The sequence below is a fragment of the Microcebus murinus genome, chromosome 13 (assembly GCF_040939455.1).
Source record: "Microcebus murinus isolate Inina chromosome 13, M.murinus_Inina_mat1.0, whole genome shotgun sequence".
In the NCBI taxonomy this organism is placed as follows: Eukaryota; Metazoa; Chordata; class Mammalia; order Primates; family Cheirogaleidae; genus Microcebus; species Microcebus murinus.
The window spans coordinates 35,152,143-35,174,470 of record NC_134116.1 but is presented as its reverse complement, the minus strand read 5'-3'; the positions used below and the strand labels follow the sequence as shown (position 1 = coordinate 35,174,470).

General features: G+C 38.4%; 1 protein-coding gene across 3 annotated transcripts in view; it reads right to left on the bottom strand.

The window, feature by feature from the left end:
• OBI1 (ORC ubiquitin ligase 1) overlaps positions 1-11,990 on the bottom strand; it is a 42,003-nt gene extending 30,013 nt beyond the window's left edge. For 2 of the 3 annotated variants that reach the window (XM_012785744.3, XM_012785743.3), the window contains exons 1-2: positions 11,854-11,990; positions 287-422 (exon numbers count right to left, since the gene is read on the bottom strand). In XM_012785744.3, the coding sequence (XP_012641198.3) occupies positions 287-422; positions 11,854-11,925 (208 nt within the window). In that variant the 5' untranslated portion in view covers positions 11,926-11,990. Of the gene's footprint in view, positions 1-286; positions 423-11,853 lie in introns of those variants that run through there. The other variant, XM_076009349.1, reaches the window with a different exon arrangement.
• Positions 11,991-22,328: the final 10,338 nt, after the last annotated feature.

The following is a 22,328-nucleotide window of genomic DNA, read 5'->3' as shown; positions in this document are numbered from 1 at the left end:
GGGCATTATTTTGGCGCTTAGCATCTGCTGCTTTTCCTTCTGGTCTGCATGCACAGTCCCTACTAGAATCCCTGAGGAGATAAGGGTTATTTCTCATAGTACCTCTCATAGTGCCTCATGCCTCTCAGTTGTTCCACATATACATTACACAAATTACTCATCCACCTACTGTGATGTTGGCCAAATAACATCATTGAAAATAGCCTATTTCAGTCTTCTCCAAAATATACATTATTTGGAAATTGTTTCAAACCTATTCCTACGTGTATATAAAATAGGCCCTTACCAATAATCTCTTTGCAGGGATTTTCAGGAGTGATGGGGACTCTGCAAGCTGGACACTGGCTATTATTCTTCAACCACAAATCAATACAAACTGAACAAAATACATGGTTGTTGATGCATATGACAGGCTGGCGTACCTTTAAAAAAAGAAACTACTTTTAGTACAGGGCAACAGTAATAACTAGAATGCCAAATACAAACAAATTACTTTTCTAGAATACAGCACAACAGTTGTTTAGGAGAATATCTAAGACTTCTAAAAACTCCACTTCTGTTGACCACATTGTTTCTTATGTACGTATAACAAAGATGCTATCTGAGATAGTTGGTCACGGAGACTGAAACTTCTGACATATTATGAAATGCTTTAATTTGTACCTAACCACTCTCATGCCTAAAAGAAAATTCTTTTTGTTCCACTAACGCTGGGACAATTTTCCTCAAACTATTCTATTTTAAAATTATAGAATGGCAGGATTAGAAGGCATTTTAAAGATCATGTAGCACAATCATACATCTGATTCTTGAAGCTTTTCCTCAATCCATTTCACTCTATTACAGAATAACAGCAACCAACAGCTATTAAGCATTGACATCCTAGTAGACATTCCCCAAAATCAGTCATGAAAACTAAAACGAACAACCCAAAAAGCATGACCCCCACTCTCAAGTGGTTTATGATCTAAACAGAAAACAATGCCACCACATATACTGACAATACAATATACACCAAATACACAAATCCTTGACTCCACTTAAACAAGTACAGATGCCTTCATACATTTACAGTCATATTTTACAAACAGCTTGCACATGAATCCTCTATCTCCCCTTGCCCTTTTAAATACCACAATCCTGTGAGGTAAACAAAGTAAATATAATTTACAAATAAGGAAACGTAGGCATGAAGAAATTAGGTAGCTTGCTTGGGGTCAACTGGGTGTTTTGATTGTGTATAGTTATTTTACCAGGAGGAAAACAGAAAAAAGAGAAGTTGCTTTGGTTTTTTTTCTTAGCATTCATACCACCTCATATTATTTGTTTGTTTACATATTTATTATCTATCTACCTTATTAGAATGGAAGCTCAATGAGAGCAAGACTTTCTTTAGTCTCATTCATTCCTAAATCCCTATAACCTAGAAGACAGCCTGGTACTCAGTATGTACTCAGCAAAAGTTTGCTGAATGAATTAATTGCTATTAAGACAGTATTTAATATTCAATTAGGTAGGGAGCTTGTCAGAAGGAAATAATGACAATATTTTTCAAATACTACAAATTTAACAATAGAAACACAAACAACATAGAAATACTTAGGTTTTCATTTGATTTACATGGTACTTTCACTGTGGGGCTCAAAATATTTTATAGTCATTTTTCTTTTCACTATTCCCCTGTTGTAATAATAATAACAATATCAGCGTAGAGCCCTTCTGTACTAGGGACTAGAAGACTAGAAGATCAAGCAGTAGAAGGAGAATGAAGAGTCAGAACTACTATAAACCACTTTCCTCAGAGAAAATGCTTGTGCTGCTCTGTCTGCCTCAGAAAGACACAGTGAGTATTCATTAACTTGAAAGGGGTTTCTACCCTCAAAGAAATCATAGATGCATGGCTATTCATGACAGGTAATCATTTGAGTCTCACTGCAAAGAGCTCCTTGGCCTTAGGCTGGCTTTCGAAACATTTTGGTTAGACACTAGCCTAAGAAAACTAAACAGAGAAGTTAATTGAGGATGGATTTAAATTTCCTTTTGGAGAAACCTAGTTCTAATTCATTCAGTTCAACTGGTTTGATAAGATTCTTTTTTTTTTTTTTTAAAAAAAAAAAAAGGGCCATGAAGCACAATGTCTCAAACTCTTCTTCCAAAGTGCTCCTACGAGCAGCCAGAAGTGAACGCTTATCTGTGAAGTATTCCTGGTCACAGTCTCAGGAGGCAGACAAGGCCAAAGCTTTCTTTGCAGGTCCTGTTTTTTTCCTTAAAAATTTATATGATTTGGAAGTCCACACCACAATATATTCATGTATGCTTTAATTTCATCTTTATGTCATGAAATATTTCAAGAGCATAAAATCCCCAAACTAAGTACCAGGAAGATACTGCCATGTCTACTCTGTAGCTTTCCCAAACACACACACTATAGCCCTGCAATATTCCTAGAAGTACCCCGAAATTAAGAAACTCGGTTAAAGAGTTATCTCCTTAGACTGGTATCTACTTTTAAAGTGGTGGCGATTTTTATAAGTCATGAACTCACCTAAAAAATGAATAAAAGCCAATGCTTAAGACATAAAACCATGCATAGTATAAAAGAGGATTCAAGATTCTCTCCCACCCCCCATAGGCTTTCCCTATTATATACACATTTAAAAGCAATCAATTTCTTTTTATCTGCTCCACAACAAAGGTTATTCTAAAAATCAGTTATGAGCAACTCAGTAGTTGGTGCTATCATTTACTAAAGTGCCAAAGACAGGAGAAGTAAGTTTCACATGTGGTAGAAATCAAGAATTCTGTTTTGGCCATGTTAAATTTGTGACGACAAGCCCACTTTAAGTAAACAAATTTAGCAAAGCAGGTTTTGAGAGTCACTGGAATAAAAGATAATAGCATTTAAAGCCGTAGGACTGGAGGAGATCCCCTGCATGGACACCACAGCTAGAGAAAAGGCGTTCCAGCAAGCAGAGGAAGGGGAGGAGCAATCAGCAAAGGAAACTGAAAAGGAGGCGGCTTGTTTAGGAAGGGAGAATACTGTTATCACATAAGTCAAGAGAAGAAAGTTTCTCAAGAGGGAGACAGTGGCCAGGCATGTAAAATATTGATGAGAGATTGAGTTTGATGTGTACTGAGATGTGACTATGGGATTTAACTGCACGGAAGTCACTGTGATCTGTTACTGACAAGCACTGTTTCAGTGAATGGTGGGGATAGAAACCTGACTGGAGTTTGAAAGACAATGAAATATGAAGAAGTGAAGACAGAGAATATAGGCAATTCTTTCATGTTTTGCTGTAAAGAAGAGAGCATAAAAATAATACCATGGTTAGGAATACCAACGGGAATGATACAGTAAAGAGGAGATATTAGTGATAGAAGAAGAAGGAAAGGGGTATCATAGCTATAGGAAGCAAAGTCCCTAACAAGTCAAGAAGGGAAAAGCACTCGGGGAGATTTGGGCTTATACAGGAGTGAGGATCTGACTTCCTTTGTAATAGAAGGGAAAGCAGGGGGTGTGAGGACAAATACAAAGGGGTAGAATGATCTGCTGATGGAAAGATGAGGGAATTGATGTCCTATCTCAACTGCTTATATTTTGTCATTAAATATGAGGTGAGGTTATCAGCTGAAAATGAGAAGGGAGGTAGGCTACAGATTTGAGAAAATAGGAAAATAAAGCAGTTATTTTGAAAAGTGAGAAAGCAAATTTACTAGGGACATGTAGCAATGCTACACATCGTTGAAGTCCTATTAATATTTGAAGTCTGTGGTTTTAAATGCAAAGTAAGACCAATTAACATAGGTGTGTATTTTTCTTAACAATATTTAGCTGCTCAGGTTCAGGCAGGAAGTAGATAAGTAGTTTGGTTTACCCAGAGTTGGGGTTTTGCCAAGACGAAAGGGTGAGCAAAGGACGATAAAAAATGATCATGAATAATAAGGGAATATAGTGCTTGAGTGTAAATGATGACAGTGAAAAAATGATGGAGTCAACAGATGGATCTTGATAAGGCTGCAGTAATGCTGGAGAGTAAGATGATGGAAACAGGATCAGAGTGAGATGCTGACAGTCAAAATACTAGAGGTGGTACAACTGCTTCCTCTAACGTTTTGTCCTAGGCCATCTTATCTGATATGTTCTATTTTTTCTCTTAATCTCATATGTCATACGGCATTAATATCTATTCCATGCTGACAACTTCTAAGGCTCTCTCTGTAACTGGACCTCAGTAAGTGGCAGAGCTTAGGCTGTGACAGACAAACTGTGGCCAATTCTAGTTCTGCCACTTATTGAACAGTTTGATCTTGGGTAAGTCCCTTTGTTAATGTAGGCATCAGTTTCTGCCTTTGAAAATTGTGGCTTAACCTGGTACCCTTTTGATTCAGGTGTTAAGATTAAATAATGGATGTCAGTACAGACATTTCGATAGCAATCCCTCAAAAAAAAAAGAGATAACAGTATTACTACATCCAAATGCCTAGGCACCAACTCCATATAAGGATCCTGAAGCTGCCTCAACCATAACATGCCCCAAATCAAGGTTGGCCTCCTCCACACACTGCTCTCTTCCTATACTTCCTCCTGTCTAAGTCAATGAGGTTACCACTTTTTCACTTGAGCTAGAACAGTCAGAGCTGTCTCTGACTCATCCTTTTCATTTATCTTCACCATCCAGATTGTCACCAGATGATGGTGTTATGTATCGAGTTTAAGAAGCCATAGATTTTAAGATTCACCAATATTCTACATATCATTAAGAAAAAAGGATGAAAAACACTGTCAATTACATCTGTAAGATACAACCAGATTTCAGAGATGTTATAATTTGAAAAAAAAATGTACATCTCAGAATAGCCAAAACATGACAAATCTATCTCCAAATTTTCTTTAACCTACTATCTATCCTTTCCTTGCCATCTTCATCCCAATGAGTTTAGGTTCTCATTCTTTTATTAATACCTTTGATCTATTCAATGACCTCCTTTCAAGCTTCCAAATGTTCACTTCAGTTCACCTTTCACACTGATGCCAGAGCTACCTTCCTAAAATATGGATCAGCAGCTTTCACTGCTCTCCTGCCAAACAGCAATGGATTTTCTCTGCTCATAGTCTTAAATATAGCAATCAAAGAGTAACATAATCTAGTTCTTTAAAGAGCCATTTCCCTTCATCTGCCATTTCAATATTTGACACAGCCTACACTTCAACCACACAGATCTATTTGATGTTCAACAAAAAGAATATGGACAGTGGGTACTTCCTGTGTACAGAGCTCCCATTTCTTAGCTTGACATGTCCTGCTAATCTCTGCACTCCATCTCACACAATCAAAATAAAATCCCTCCCACCTTTCACAATGCAGATCAAATGCTACCTCCTCTGCAAGGCCTTCACACATCTTTTAAAAAAATTAACCAAGTCTTTCTCTGATAGGGTACCCCTTGTCCATTTATTTTAATGTTCACCTCTTTTGAACTGTACTATACTTAGAAAACTGTTTACATCGTTGTTTTCCTTATTAGATATCAGGCTTCTTGGGGCAAGCTCAGCATCTTGTTCATCTCTGCATCTACATGCAGCAACTGGTACAATGCTTTGCACACTGTAAAATTAATAAAAGTGAATTTTGATGTACAAAAATTTAAGGCTCAGATAATATACCCAGAAGTGTCTAAAGAAGCAAAACATCAAAGGCCAGCACCAAACTGTGAAAAAGCAAAAGTTTAACCTCTTGGTTTAATATTCCAAAATGATACAGAAGAATAACCACAGGCAGACTATTTGGCTTTGTCTGCTAAGTGCCATTACCAATGTCACCCACAGGAGAACATTTTTCACTGTTTGACAACTGGTATTATTACTGCTGTTGTGTTGAATTTTTGAAAGAGTTGTTGAATTCATTTCTTTGAGCCAGGTATTTATCAGATGACAATTTCTAGACAATGGTATAAATTTAGCTTAGGAGGATAGAAATTTATAAACATGTTATTGTTATGTATTTGACTGTAACCTGTAGTAGCAAAATACAAATAACCTAGTCTTCCCTCAATTCCTATTCACCCATTCTCCTCTACCCAGATCTTGCTATATAAAACACCAAACACACACATAATTTTCTTTAATAAGATCTTCCTAAGACACAAAAATGATCATAATTTGCCAATATTATTATATTTTCTATCCAATTTACTCTCAAATGAGATCTGTGACAATAAAACAGTACACTTACGAAATAAAAATGTAAGACAACAATGGCAATGGTAAGTGACATGTACAATTCAAACTCATCTGGGGTAATGTCCCTTCATTCAGGCTGGTGAGAAGGAGGAAAAGGAAGAGAAGAGAACACAAGGTATTAAAAATGGGCTCTTCTCATCGGGCCTAAGCAGGCAGTCTTTGGTGCAGAAAGATTAACCCTATAATCTCTTACTCTACTATGTTGTTTCATTTCTTTTATTTAAAGACATTTTAGTCTTAAGAGACTTCACTCTACCACCAAAACCCCTTTCTTAAAAAAGCAAATATATTTGGAAGGAGTTGTGCCTAAAATGACAGTCCTTTAATATCCATATCCAAGACTCACCTAATTAAGAGCTATAAATTGGCTTAAAAGGACAACTTTGGCACTACTCACATTTTGGACTGAAGAATTTTTTTGTTTTGGGGGCTGCCCTGTATATTATAGGATGTTTAATTAGCAGCATTCCTGGGCACCACCCACTAGATGCCAAGAGTGATCCCCTGGAGACAATGAGAAATATCTCCAGACATTGCCAAATGTCCCTGGAGGGCAAAATCCAACTCCACCTGATTTAGAACCATTGGTCTAGGACAGGCATCCTCAAACTACAGCCTGAGGGCCACATGTGGGTGTTTTTGCCCATTTATTTTTTTTACTTCAAAATAAGATATGTGCAGTGTGCACAGGAATTTGTTCACAGTTTTTTTTTTTTAAACTATAGTCCGGCCCTCCAATGGTCTAAGGGACAGTGAACGGCCCCCTGTTTAAAAAGTTTGAGGACCCCTGGTCTAGGATATTTACAGGAATCTACCTAACAGGCTAATGGGTTGGTAGTTTCAAATCCATTTTCAGTTGAAACTGAGACTCAAGGAAATAATGATACAGGTTACAAATGGCAGAGCCAGCATTTGTATTCAATGTGATTCAACTGCAAAATCACATTTTTTTTTTCAACCAAGAAACAGTTTTTTCTTCCTTAGAGCAGAGTTAGAAAACAATAATCTACGTGTAGGATATAGAAAACACAGGCTTGAGAGAAGTGAGATCCCAGACACTGATGGAGGTGATGGGAGGGAAGAGGCTATTGTTAAGTTTTACTAACAGGCTTGGCAATTACAGTTAAAATCAACTCCTCTGCCCTTTAGGCACCCTCACTAGAGACAAAAGCCAACCCTGCTTCTTGAAAGAATATTATTCTTTCTTGCACCTTACCAAAACTTTATGGGTTTCTCTAATGAAGACTTAGAAAAATTATGAAAAGGAATTAGTCTATAGTGTAAAAATATTTGTAAGCAGAGGCCCTACTACTTCAACCGTGGGAATTTAGAAACTTTTCAAAATAAAATTCCTGGATTACTCTTGCTATGTTTTAGGAAACACCAGGCTCTAGGTCAGAATTTGAATACTAGAACTTTAAAACTGTGAACTAAGTCATTTAATGCCTATTGAACTGGGTTCCCATTCTTGTTGACGTAAAAAGAAAGATAATGCATCTTCCCTCTCCTTCCTTCATCCCTACCAGAAATTTTTTAGTATAAACTATTATCTTATTTGGGAAGTAAATATGCCAGCTATTACATACCAACCCTGATAATTTCTAGGATATATGGACACATTTTTTAATTAAATTTTTGTTATACGCTATGTAAAAAAAAAGTATATTGCTATACTTTTCTATCTGAAAGTGACTGCATTCGTCAAGCTACTTTAATCTGGAAAAGAAAGAAAAATGTAGAACTTATACTCCATATGGCTTTTTTCCAAAGCAAATTACTTGTGACAATAATGTGCAAGGCTGGTTCTTAAATCCACTCTTGGGAACTGAGAGGCAATCAAGACTTAAAGATGGGCTCAATGTGCTGAGGAAGATGACTTGCTGGCCAATCAACACCATGCAAGGAACACTGATTAATGAATTTCATCTACCTAAAGTGACGACTCTTTAAGTTGCACCAGGCATTGTCGCAGTCTCTATGTTTTCAACATTTTAAATCAACGATATGAGTGAAACACAAAGCAGCCATCTTTGAAAGAATGGATCCTTTTGATGGTATTCCTTATAAGAAACAGGCAGTCCTATTACTGAACACTTCAAGAGAGAGGTACCCCTACATTGTAAAGAAACTGATTTCATTTGTGGTTATTTCAGCCAAAAAGCTTGCCCTTAATATTAAGTAGAAATCTTAATACTATGGAGCTATACAAAGCTTGATTCCCTTCCAAATGAAAAATACTTTAATTATCTCAGGATTTCACTATTAAGTCTGTTCATTCTAACACTATTCTATTCCATCTATATGCCAACCCCAATTTCAACTCCTTCCCAAATGCTTTCAAAATACTTTGGTTTACTTGTATTTACCTTAAAGTATGGTATCCAAAACTGTACTCATACTCAAATGAGGAATAACTGAATATGATATATTAATGTTGAACAGCATTCATTGTTTGGCACTGCTCTTGAGAACCCCCTTCACCTTTTCATAAAATTGTGGGTCACACTTGGCTTTTACTCATGACAAAATTTGGTTTCCTAACTTGAGTCCTAATTGAATAGATAAATCCCTGGGATTATCTACAGATAAATTGGTCTGTACCAGGATGGTAGAAATATCAAAATGTCACTTAACAAATATTTTGCACTAGGTCCTTACTACATTTCTGTTTGCTGGCACACTAGTCCAAGACATGGGAAAAAATGAAGGAGGAACAGGCAAGAAAATATGCTCTACATAAATCACTCCACAGGATTAGTCCCTAACTTCCTCAAGCCACATAGGGCTCTTAGTTACAATATTGGCAACGTTGCTAAAAACATTATTGGGCAAAGAGAACCCACCTTTTAAGAATGAAGTAGAAGAAAGAGGTAGTAAATGCAAAAATGTCTGAAATTTCCAATTTTAAGTGCATTTACAGTCAAAAGACAAAGCATCAACAGGTGCATACTTAGGCTCTCTCCCCTCTGTTCATCCCCATCCTATCTCCCCCCCCTTCAGCCTCTCATCTATCTCTTCAGATTTAAGGCTCTCCCAACCTCTTTCATGACAATTCATACTTGTGGGTTTTTTTGTTTGTGTTTACAGTGACCTTTCAGGGATAATGGCTCCTAATTCTGTTGAATAATCAAATACCGACTGTGAGATCAGAGAGAAAATGGTGAGAGTGGCACAAGAATGATTAAAAAGGGCTAAGTATAAAGGACTTTAAGGCCATTCTCAGAGGTGGCTGGAAATGCTGTATGTCAGGGAGGTGGTGGTGACACTGGGAACATGATATGTTTAGTACCCCACAAATACAGTATGTGTGGGAGGGTGAGCAGCACAAGCAGCTCAACTTTGGTTTAACTGTACAAAAGGCAATAGTCATATGGAACCAGTTAAAAACCCTGGATGTACTGTGGCAATTTCTAGAACAAACAGGTCCTACCTACTTACTGGGAATGCAAATCTTCAATTAGAAGTACAGTGGCCTCCCAGAGCAACTGGGAAGAATAGTTACTGGAAAAGGATGGTTTCCTCAGTTTGAGGACCTGCCTCACTGTTCATAATAAAGGCTAACAGTTATTGAATACCATTATGTGACAGACTTTATGCTAAGTATTGCATATGCTTCACTGAATTCTCCAAAAACTGCAAAAATGAGAGTTGAAACTATTACCATTTCCATTTTTACAGATAATGAAACTGAGGCTCAAAGAGGTTGAGTAACTTGTACAAGTTCTTATGACTTGTAAGTGGTAGAACCCAGATTAGAACCCAAGTAGTCTGAATGTAGAACTCAGGCCCTCAGTCACCATACGTATCTGCTTCTATAGTAGACAGAAAAAAAATACCTGTTTACAAACTGTTAATCTTTTCATTTTTACTGTCTGATTTTTATTTTAGAATAAAACTAACCAATACAGAAAAATTTAAAAAAACACACACCAAACGTGTCTGCTGTCATGGATAAGCTCAGCTGAGTGCTTTACAAAGTAATCTACTTAAGACACAAATGATAATGATAGAGGTTCAACAACCAAGGCTCTAAACCTTAGTAACTTTATTGTAAAGATGGGAAAACCAGCCCTATCTCGCAGCATTGGTGTGAAAAGTAAACAAAATAATAAATGCATACAAGAGCATTCTGTAATATACAAATCACTATATACTATTAGGTATCACTTTCCTTAAACACAAAAAGCATAGATTTTGTAAATCTAACAGACAGAACACACTGTCCACACAATTGCAAAAGACAGCCTCCTAACTAATGGATATTGGATATAACATGTACAACTAAGACCAAGGGAAAATTACCTCCTAAGAATATTTTTATCAGCCTTTAAGGTTAGTGTTGGAGGAAATTCACACAGAAATTAACACATACATCTGGGAACTTTATGTCAGGAGTCAGAGGAGTGCAGCAATTATAAAACATCACTTCCTTTTCGCCTAGCCATGAATGTAGGCAGTTGTACAAAACACTAGCTAAAATACCACCTTCTACAAGCCATCCTTGGTCTCCCCTGTCAGAACTGACTGCTATCAAGAGTTATCAGTTGCTTCCAATCCTGACTTCCTTCTACTTCTTGAACTCGAGTTCACAAAGAACCTCAAACATCTAAGGCAGATGATCATATTGGCTGGCACTCAAAAGTTGGCTCTATGAAGTTTGCATTTTTCAATTTTAAGCCTACGGCTGTAGTTGCAATCTGCACTTGGGGGTAAACACATACCCAGACACACCACAGACGTAAAAACAATTCAGTGTGGAAAAAATCTGGTTGTGCATAGTATCTTTTCCCATCATGATCTACGTGGTACAGAAATGCTGTTTAAAAAATCGAATGGGTGGCACAAACGGAAATGAAAGAGGAGACAAGTGCATGGGAATATTTAAAACACCCTCTGTAATTCAGAACTACTTTCTCCACCTTGTTTCACAAACACATTAGGCATCTTTGCATCACAAAGACAGAGTATTCTATCTCGTGACAGATCCATTCTAGGAGTTAAAGACCAGGCCCGTTATTCTAAACACCATCCAGGAGCACGTACTATTTACCTTCCAGTTATGAACCCAAAGCAAATGCCATCCACAAGGCCCCGATAAGAAAAGGAAAGGATTGTGGAAATGTAAAAGACTCAACTCAGCTTTGTAGGCCCGAAAACAAGAACACTCTGAGATTATACAGGAGACTAAGGAACCTGAGGCGAGGCTCCTAGGAAATGTGTTTTAATGAGCTTCACTACACGCCACGCGGGGTTGCACAGGGACGTAAAATATTGCTGCGAAGCGTTTCTGATGGGGCCTCCTTCGAGGCCGGCGTCGGCCCGTGTGAGGCCGCCGGCGGTGGCACGGCCGTCTCGCCGCCCTCCCTCCAAACCCCGGGCCGCTGTCATCCTCGTCGGAAAGGCGCCCTGATGAACCCATTAATCACCTCGCGCTCCCTCCATCCCCCAGGACGCGGCCTCCCATCGCCTGAGGAGAACGCGGGTCAGCGTCTTCTCCCATTTCGGCTCCACACGCCCCTTCCTCGCCCCGCGTGGAGACCGCCTTCAGCTCCGGCGGGCGACTACATCCCCGACCCCGTTTCGTAGCTATGCCCGGAATCATCCATTACCTTCCCCAAGCAAATGTGGCACGTGATGGGTAGCGTGAGCGACAATGTAACGTTCTGCACGGTCTGAGCCATGGCAGCGTTCAGAATCCCGCCAACACGGAAGTCCCGCCGACTGCAGCTCCTCGCCGCGACTGAGGACGCGCGAGGCCGGCTACGGCAGCCCGGCAGGGCCATAGCCCGCCCGGGAAACGAAAACGCGCTTTCAAAAATGCGCGATCTCCCAGGGCTTTTTCCTTTCTTACAAAAATAAATAAATAAATAAACTCTTTCCCCGTTTCGGGAGCTGAAAATTCCTGAGAATGGAAAGGAATGTGGTTTACTACAGGCATCGAGGATCTTGAAAATTTAAAGTTAAGCGTTATAGTGAAGAGGAGAGAGGAAGATACGGAAAGGTGATTTTTAAATCCCCGAATCTTTTTCTGGGGTTGAATGGAGGAGAGAGTTTTTTCGCTTGAAGATTAAACCCCACACAGTCCGTAAACATACGACGCAATCAAAACACGAAGAAAAGAGATGTCTACACATTTTAATTTTTCAAAACAACTTTCCACCTTTCTCAGCTCCCTTTCCATTCTTAAGTGATATAATGTGCTTCCAGAGGGCACAATAATTGACTTAAAACACACAGTGATTGTCTCCTTATCTGTGTCTGAGACAGTCTGGATACATTTAATCTCAGCTTTCCTTGAAGATGCGCTTTCACTGTTGGCCTTTCTGTGGTTACTGCCTAAAGGAGATTGAAGTTAAAGACTGGAGTCATGGACTTTCATTAATACCCAACCTGAGAGAACTGCAAACAGTGAGAGGATCATTCACTTGGGCAAGGCATTTTAACGTCTTCATTTCAGATACATGATTGGCTATGAAATGTACCACTGCGTTATTGAACTTCGAGAGAGAATTTGTGAGGTTATAAACTATTTCCTACCAATGAAAAAGAAAAAAATCTAAAAAGTTCCTAAACGAATTTTAAATGCATTATCACAGATTTGGAATCTAACTGCAATATACTTTAAGTGAGAGAGCAGATATGATAAACTACACAACAGATACAATCTGTGAGTTGTCAGATTTAGAAACAAGACCACTGGGACAAATTTTATTAATCTTTTTGGAAAAGAAGCAGCATGATCTCAAGAAAGAACCTCTTTCTTGAGGTTAAGATCAAGGAGTTGTGGACCTGGACTGCTGGAGGAAAATACCCACCCCCAACAACTTCCTAGCTCCATGGCTTTAGGCAAATTATTTAACTTCTCTGCATCTTAGCTTCTTCATTGGGAAATTTTGAGTGTGTATATGAGGATCAAATGAAGTCAATACATGCTTACTATCATGTCTATAAAAGGGTCAGGCAACCATGGGATTGGAGCAGTTAGTAGTTCACATGAAGAAGCCTCAAGTCCAGTTCAAAATTGGGTCACAAGTGAAAGTGAGAATTCTTCCAAACAACTGGAGATGATCATGTGCTTGGAATTGGAGAACCCAGCAAAGTAGCTATATTGATCATCTGTCTATGGCTACTTTTTCAGAGTGCTTGGCATAAATGTCATTCAGTTTGGCTATTGCCTGATTATTTGAAGGCAACGCCATATTTATATAAGGTCCAGAATTCATGTTTTGCTGATGCATCTTTCACATTCCTGGCTGTAAACCCCAGCCTTTGAAATAAGAAAGCTCTAGGTCACCACCCTTTTGTCATTCTAGTTTTGCCTTTCCCCATCCAATTGTTTTCTTCCTTGTCCTCACCTTGCTCATGCTTATACCTGAAGTGGTATTTTAGGCCTCCTTCTACACCCTCTGAGTGGAGTGTAGGACTGAAAATGTTTTGCCTCTCACATCCATTCCTGGAAACAGTGCATCAGGAAGACACATTGAAGACATTTATTTTTTGTAAGTTTAATTTTATTTTTAATTGGCACATAATAATTGTAGATACTTACAGGGTACAATGTGATGTTTGGATACATACATATATTGTGTAATGACCAAATCAGGTTAATTAACAAATCCATCACCTCAAACATTTGCTATTTCTTTGTGGTGATAACATTAAAAATTCCTTTCTAGCTATTTTGAAATATGCCATACATTATAGGTAACTATAGTAATAACCATGCTGTGCTGAACATTAGGACTCATTCCTACTTTCTAATTGTAACTTTGTATCCATTGACAAACTGCTCCCAATCCTCACTTCCTCCTTACCCTCCCCAGACCCTAAATACTAGTCTGTACTCTACTTCTGTGAAATCAACTTTTTTAGATTCCACGTATGAGTGAGATTGTGTATTATTTGTCTTTCTGTGTCTGACTTATTTAACTTAACATAGCATTCTCCAGGTCCTTCTGTGTTGTAGCAAATGACAGGATTTCATTCTTTTTTTTCCTAGCCAAATAGTATTCTATTGTGAAGATACTTTTTTTTTCAAGAGGCAGGGTCTCACTGTCACTCAGGCTAGAGTGAAGTGGCGTGATTATAGCTCACTGTAATCTTGAACTCCTGGGCTCAAGCAATCCTCCCACCTCAGCCTCCTGAGTAGCTGGGACTGCAGGTGCGCACCACCATGCGTGGCTAATTTTTAAATTTCTTTTAGAGATGGGGTCTTGCTATGTTGGCCAGGCTGGTCTTGAATTCCTGCCCTCAAGCAATCCTCCTGCCTTGGCCTCCCAAAGTGCTGGGATTACAGGTGTGAACCACCACACCTGGCCAGGCACTTTTATTTAAAAAGACATTTCCATTGTTTACTGAGTCAAGTTCATTCCTTGTGTTTACAAGGAATAAATCACCATCCTAGTGATTTATATCAATACCTAGTCACAAATAGAAATTTTAGAAATCACAACCTGCATTCTAAGTAAAATTTTAAAATCTAGACTAGCTCCAACATCACTTTCCACATTTATAAAATACCATTGTCATAGCTTCTCAGTGCTGTTTTAGTGCTGCATCCACATGGCTATTTCTGCACTGGTCACATTGTATTAGAATTGCTTATATGTTTGGCCCCACAACAGACTATGTTTCTTGAGGTCAGTGATTGCATCTGATTTATCTAGTATGTGGTACTAAGTGACTATTTCCCTTAGCCACAGCATACCTTTATTATAAACCCAGGCTGTTTTATGTTAAATAATATTTTTACTCATTTTTCACCTTAAAATAGAAGACTCTATTGCTTTTTACGAATTATAAAAATAATGCAGGCTCATTTTAAGAAAATTAAGCTATTTAAAAATGCATAAAATAATAAGCAAAATTTCCTCTATACTTTTGCCTCACCTCTCTATCCTGTGTGGTAATCACCATCAATATTCTGCACTACATCCTTACAGACATTTTAATTCATATATTACTGTATGCATAGGTACCAACAAAATCAAAGCATAACATACCTGCCTTGTTCACTTAATGCTTTGCAGATACACAGACACAAATAATATTATTAGCAATACAGGTTGACTAGGACTCTCTCTAGGTATAGATTGATTCTAAGCCTTGCTTTTAACAATACAAGTGGTTTAAGGCCAGAACTAGCTTTTCTCTCTTTTCTATTAGGGACACTTTCCGTTTTCCACAAATCATGTTCTAAATAGATGTTGTTTGGCCCAAATAGTCAAATGATGCTGCCATTGCTCTAATAGGAAAACAAAGAATACATAGTTCATTGGATTTCTGTTTAATTTCTGTCTCAACTTCTTTGTAGCCATATGGGAAGCCCTGTGATCTGAGGATTTCTATTACATATGAAACCTGGAAAGCCTCCTAAATCCTTAGAATTACAAACTTTTAGAACTAGGAAGGCTCTTAGTTGTTGTTATGCAGATCTTTCCTATCAAAGATGAGGAAATTGAGGCCTGCGGAAGGTAAACCAGCATATAATAGTAGAATTGGAGCTAAATCCTAGATCATACTTGATGGACTCTTTGAGATTATTGGCCCAATGCCTCCATGTAAGTGCAAGATGTATTATTATTAATAAAGTAGTTCAGTAATAAAAAGTCAGTCATAATTGAATTCTTTGCTAAGAAAACCATCAAATAGCTATGGAACACCTTTTACCCCATGTTTAAATCAGATTCATTTTGATGATAAATTATTTAAAAGCAAGTTTAAGAAAATATAAAATCTTAAGTGCTATTAAAAATTGATTAGGAATGCATTATTCTTTCATTGACCCAGTTCAGATTGTTTTTTAATTTTTTGGTCAAAGCTAATAAATTTGAGTAGATGTTTCAGACAGACATTTTGCAATCATTTGGTCATCAGTCAATTAATCACAACTTCATAAATATTGATTTTAAATTACATTTATTCTTCATTCCTGAAAGACTATTTTTTGTTTGTTTTAAATTTATACACCCCCATCTGGATTGTGAGTAACGCTGATAAAACTCATAACTTTTATTAAAAGTAATCAGAGGTGTTGGCCCAGTTGCATGGACGTCAGGCATGGTACCATCGTCTCACAGGCTGAGAATTCTGAGCTAAAATTTCTCAAGATGGTGGCATGAAAGACGGATGCTTGTTACTGCAGAGGAATTTGGGTTTCTCATGCACAGTAGGTTTGTTTTTGTTTTTTATTTAATCAAATAGATTGACATATCTACTTTTATTGCAAAACTAATGGAAGTTAGCATTTATTCATTTAATGTATTCTTATTAAAAACATTAAGGAAGAACTATCTTAGACAAAGTTCTGTCTCATGGAGCTTACATTCTAGCGGGAAAGTTATGCTTCACTGGCTTGGAACTAAACTTGGCCTCCTAAGTAGCAGTTGAGGTTGTATTACTGAACCCACACATCAAGTTTATATGTAATCACAATATAGTGATTGTAGAATAAAAAAAATGTAATTAGTTATTTATTTGTTCAGTCCACCAGTATTTAAATATTTTTATGTACCAGGCACTGGTCTAAGGGCTGGGTATACAGCCATGAATCAGACAACCAAGATTCCTCTCTTCATTTATTCATTCAATATTTTATTTACTACCAATGAGGTGCCAGCCACTGTGCTATTAATGAGCCACTTTATAAATGGAACAACTGAGCCCAACACTTCTATTCCATCACAAAATGTGTATTTCTACAGTAATTTCTTTTCTGGATGCTCTTATTGTTGGTGAGCCCCTGGCTACTGTGCCACAGCAAGTTATAATTTTAAATATTTTAAAATGTTGCAAATTGGGTGATTGTTTTAAATTAGGTCATATAAAAAAGAATATTTTAGTTCCACCTAAGGCTAAGTGGTGCTTCACAAATGTTTGTTGAATGTTAGAGAATAAATGAAGGTAATATTGTCTTTGGGAATATTATAACAGGAACCACCAAGGCAGAGAGGTTGTGGGATTTGCCATAGTAGTAGAATAGGGAACCCAGCTCTGAGATACTGACTTGCTTTTGTTTTAAGTTGCCAATCAGAGCACATTCACTCTCTTCCTGCACTTATTTTTAGGTGTGAGCAGAAGTTTGAACGTGATGTTCCTCCATTGAAACCCAAAGCCAGGTCCCTTTTAATAAAGGTAATGTTTTCATCATCCGATTTATTGAAACTCTACAAATAATCACATTCTGTATGAGGGCACCTGGCCCTTAAAGGCATCCTGCACTTGCCCATGGGGTCCTTAGCAGCTGTCTGGAGCCTTGCCAAGTTGCTTTACCTGGAAATAGGGCTCAACACCTCTGTTACACACTCAATGCTTCCAGACATTGTTTTAGCAGCTGAATCGTATGCTACAAGTATTTTTTTAAGATATGGCTTTATTTCCCCAGATTACCATCCTGAACTCTTTGATCTGTGGTTTTTCTTTCTTTTCCCTTTCATACCATTCATTATGACCAAGTCTCAAGTTTCATCTACTTTATATTATTTTATTTTTTCCAAGAGAGAGTCTCACTCTGTTGCCTGGGCTAGAGTGCTTTGGCATCAGCCTAGCTCACAGCAACCTCAAACTCCTGGGCTCAAGCAATCCTCCTGCCTCAGCCTCCCAAGTAGCTGGGACTACAGGCATGTGCCACCATGCCTGGCTAATTTTTTCTATTTTTAGTCGTTTGGCTAATTTCTTTCTACTTATAGTAGAGACTGGGTCTCGCTCTTGCTCAGCCTGGTCTCGAACTCCTGAACTCAAGCAATCCTCCCGCCTCGGCCCTCCAGAGTGCTAGGATTATAGGAGTGAGCCACTGCGCCTGGCCTTCATCTACTTTATAATATTTTTCTTGTCTGCTCTGGCCTCCTCATAAACCCCTTGCTTTTCAAATCCTTTACCACTTAAGATTTGTATCTATCAATTTTGTACCTTATATTTATTCTACCTATACTATTTACCATTTGCAATGGGCAAAGGACTATACTAAATGCTAAAGCTAAAAAGTTGAAAGATAGGTCTAGCCTTGTCCTGGTGAAGGTTACAATCTAAATACAGGAAAGCAAATATATTAGTAAACCATTATTTATACAGTGGGTTAATTCTCCCTAGCTAAACTGAAGGTCCTTGAGCATGGGAATCCAGTATTATTCATTCATGGCACAGTGCTGAGCACAGTGTGGGTCTCAGCAAACAATCACTGATTGGCAATTTTCCCTTCTTCCCATATTTATTTCCATCCCACCATTTAAGAATGTATATTAATTTATTTAAGCCATCATTCTTTTTGGCTGGAGCAATTTATTGACTATTTGAGATTGTTGAGAGCTCTCTTTCCCTTTGCCATGGTGACCAATACTATCTGAACTGGCTCCTGCTCCTTCAATGTAGGTTCCAGAATGGAGCAACATGGAGCAGAGCCCCCAGCTGACTCTTGACAGGCAAATAGCCTGAATGACAAATAAACCTTTATTACGATAAATGACTAAGATGTGTTACCATAGCATAACCTAAACTCTCCTGATACAACTTTTGGGAATATGATTTATTTTTATTTCCTGTATACTTTTTGACAGGGACTGAAATTGTGTTTCTCCCCTCACAAATTCATATGTTGAAGCCCTAACCCCCGATGTGACTGTATCTGAAGATACAGTCTTTTAGGAGATAATGGATAAAAGAGGTCATAGGGGTGGGGCCCTCGTCTGATAGGACTGTGGCCTTTTAAGAAAGAAAAAGCGGCAGCAGCTCTTTCTCTCACACCCTTCGCACGAGGACACAGGGCGAACACAGCTGTCTGCCAGCTGAGAGGAGAGCCCTCACCAGAATCTGACCACACTGGCACTTTGACCTCAGACTTCCAGCTTCTAGAACTGTGAGAAAATAAATTCCAGTTGTTTAAGCCACCCAGCCTATGCTATTTTGTTATGGCAGCCTGAGCTAGGATACTTTTTTTCTTATTTATACTTATTTATATGTTTTCTTAATTATTTACACTTTTTTCCTATTTATGATTTTTAATTTCTGCCTTTCTGATTTTCTTAAACTTCTAAAAATTACTTTTATAACTATAGATGTTTTCACACTAAAAAAAAAAAAAAAAACCTTAAAACATCATTCTTGTATCATATATTTTAGTGGATGTGCTACCTTGGTTAGCTTCATAGTGAACTAAATTCAAGGGAAACCCACATGAAAACCTAAATTCAATTCAGTTTCATCAAGATGTATTAAGGACCTGCTGTGTCCAGCCGAAGCTCTAATAGGTGCTGTACTTAAGGGCCTTACACAAATCTCCTACCTCTCTTTCTACAGTTACAACACACACCATTTCTGTGATTTATGAACTTAAATGATGACTTGCAGAATTGTTTTTAGTCTCCTTAGGATGTTCCTTGGGATGGGTGTAGCTGTGGGAAATTGTATTACTGGTCACCAAAATCTGCTTCTCATCCCCTTTCTAGGAGACAATTATGTTGATAGTCCCTGTGAAGGTGGGCTCCATTATGTGGCTTTCTTTGGCCAGTGAAGTATGAATAGAAGTAGCATACATCTCTTCCATGCTCACACTTTACAAGCCTCAGCTACAAAGAACTGTCTCAGTCAAGGTCGTGACCTTCCTGGAATGGCACACATCTGGTGACTAGTGGAGGGAGGGATGTAAAGGCCTGGGTATTTGGGGACAACTCCGATAGGTCGTTTAGCTCTAGAGGAGGTGTTGATGGACCTGCACCCCAGCTTGACTTCTTTTGTCCAGTCTTACTTCCTTTCCTTTCCTCTCCACTGGTGTTGGTCACAAGGACCTTTCCTGACAAACCTCCTGCACGTTCAACTCTGTCTCCGAGTTGGCTTCTGAGAGAGCCCAACCTGCAGCATTACATCTTGATCTTGGTGTATGATATGGGGGACTGTATATGTGTGTGCATGCATGTGCTCATGTGTGCATGAATGAAAATGTCTGTTTAATTTTCTGTGTATGTATTCCTGGCTTCATGGACATCCCTTTTATTCTATGAAGAACCAATTGGGTTTAAGAACAACCGAAAGGATGAAAAGGAGGGAGAGAAGGAAGGAGGGAGGAAGAAAGACAAATATGAAGAAAGAGAGAGTGATTGAGAGAGAACTGAGAGACATTTCGAGCCTGAAGATCATTTGTCTGCCCGTGTCCCAGATTCTGCATGGACTTATTTGACAACAGGGGTTCACTTTCCATTTCTCCTTATTTTCACTGAAACATCTTACCCTTTTTTATACATTCTCTTACTGACCTCCATATTAGGACAACCTAAACGCATTTTTCAAGAGATCATTGCTTGCACATTTGATTCATAGTAATCTCAGTGTTAACTGCCCTGGGGACACAGGAGGTAGAAGGTGATTCTAGCACTGCACCTCACCTGTCTGTGTGACATAGGGCAAGTCACTGCACCTCTGGGCCTTTGTTCTCTCAGCTGCATGTCAGGGAGTTTGGACAAAATAATCTCTGAAGAGTCTTTCAGGTGTTATGAAAAGTCTAAAATGTTGAATCTAATTGCTAAATCTAATTATAGCATGAAAACAACTACCAAATACAGAAAATCCTTATAGTCTAGGGAGGCTATAAGTAGCTGAGGAATTCCAGGGGACCCGTGGGACACCCAAGAGATTGTGAAATGGATACATGTGCTGGGGAACACTGGATGACATTTCACAGGTGGTGTTATTTTGGTGAACTTAGCTTGTTTCAGGTTTTGCTTTCAGCCTTGAAAATCCAGAAAATGTGATACTTATCAGATTCGACTTTAATTAAACTTGCCAGCACAGATACATAAAGAAGAATGCAAATCCCGTGAATTGACAAAGAGGGGAACCCCTTTCATGTGACTTGCATCTTTCCTTTGGTGACCATGACTTTGGAGCAGAGGAAAGTGCAGAGTCTGGGGAGTACGCTGTTTCTGGGCTATGGAGAATCCTGAAGACATTTCACTGAGGAAACTTCTCTCAAATCTTTGTCAACAGTGGCTCTCTCTGCTGGAGCAGGTTGGACACATGTCTGCTGCCAATAGGCTTCTGTGTCTCGGGTTCTTCCCACTTCCTTCCTATGAAGACCTGTTCCTTGTTGAGATATGCCATTATTACCGATTATCTGTGGCCAACCTCTGCTCCTCTGGGCCTCGGGGACCATCTGTCCCCTTCCAGTAGGTATGTTAGATGTGCAAATTCAAGTTTCAGAAAAAGACCTTTCTTTGTTGAAAGCTAATGGGGGGAAATTCCTTATCCACTACAGGTATAAGCAGGACTTTTCAGAGGTCAAGAGGATGGGGCATTTTTTTTTAAATTTATTTTTTAAGCTCCTCAGTATATATTTTTTTAAATGAAGGATACACTATTACAAATATTGTGGTGGTATTGAAGATTTACATTTAATAGATGCATTTCTTCAGTACAAAAATATGATGCGATAAAATTACTTTCACATTGCCCAGAATAATTATAGGATTCATTATAAAATATTAAATCCTGGGGCACTACAAGCAGTGTTGTCTTGTAAAAGTGTTTTATTTAATTTTGTTTATTTTCAATCTGTGGGTCACATCCTCATCAGTGGGTCATGAAATCAATTAGTGGGTGAACAGCAGAACAACCAAGAGCAGGTGTAAAAAACTCCTTCACCCAGGGTAGATGGGCTGAAAATGTTCATTTTGATTTGTGTTTGCCCCGTATCCCTCACCCCATCCAGCCTACAGGGCCTCAGTAATTTATACTGACTTTCTCCACTTTTCCCTTCCCCTCCCCTTCATCTCCATCTGTCCTGATTACAACCAACACTTTAAGAAATTTGCCATAGATGAGAATGGAGCACAAATACACAGTGCATTGCATGTGGTAAGGATATGTACTGTTCTGTGCTGATTTTTATGTACAATAGATTTCTTATATTGTGGTTTATATTGAAAAGTTTGAGAACTAGTATCTTAGTATGCATGTTTAGGCTGAATGATGGATGTCTCTTTTTCATATTGTCAGTGTGTCTCTACAATGAAGTATTTATATTCTTTTTGAGATGATGCTAAAAGTAAAAACTTGTTTCAGCTGATAAACATAAGACTTGGGGCAAATGAATCTTCTA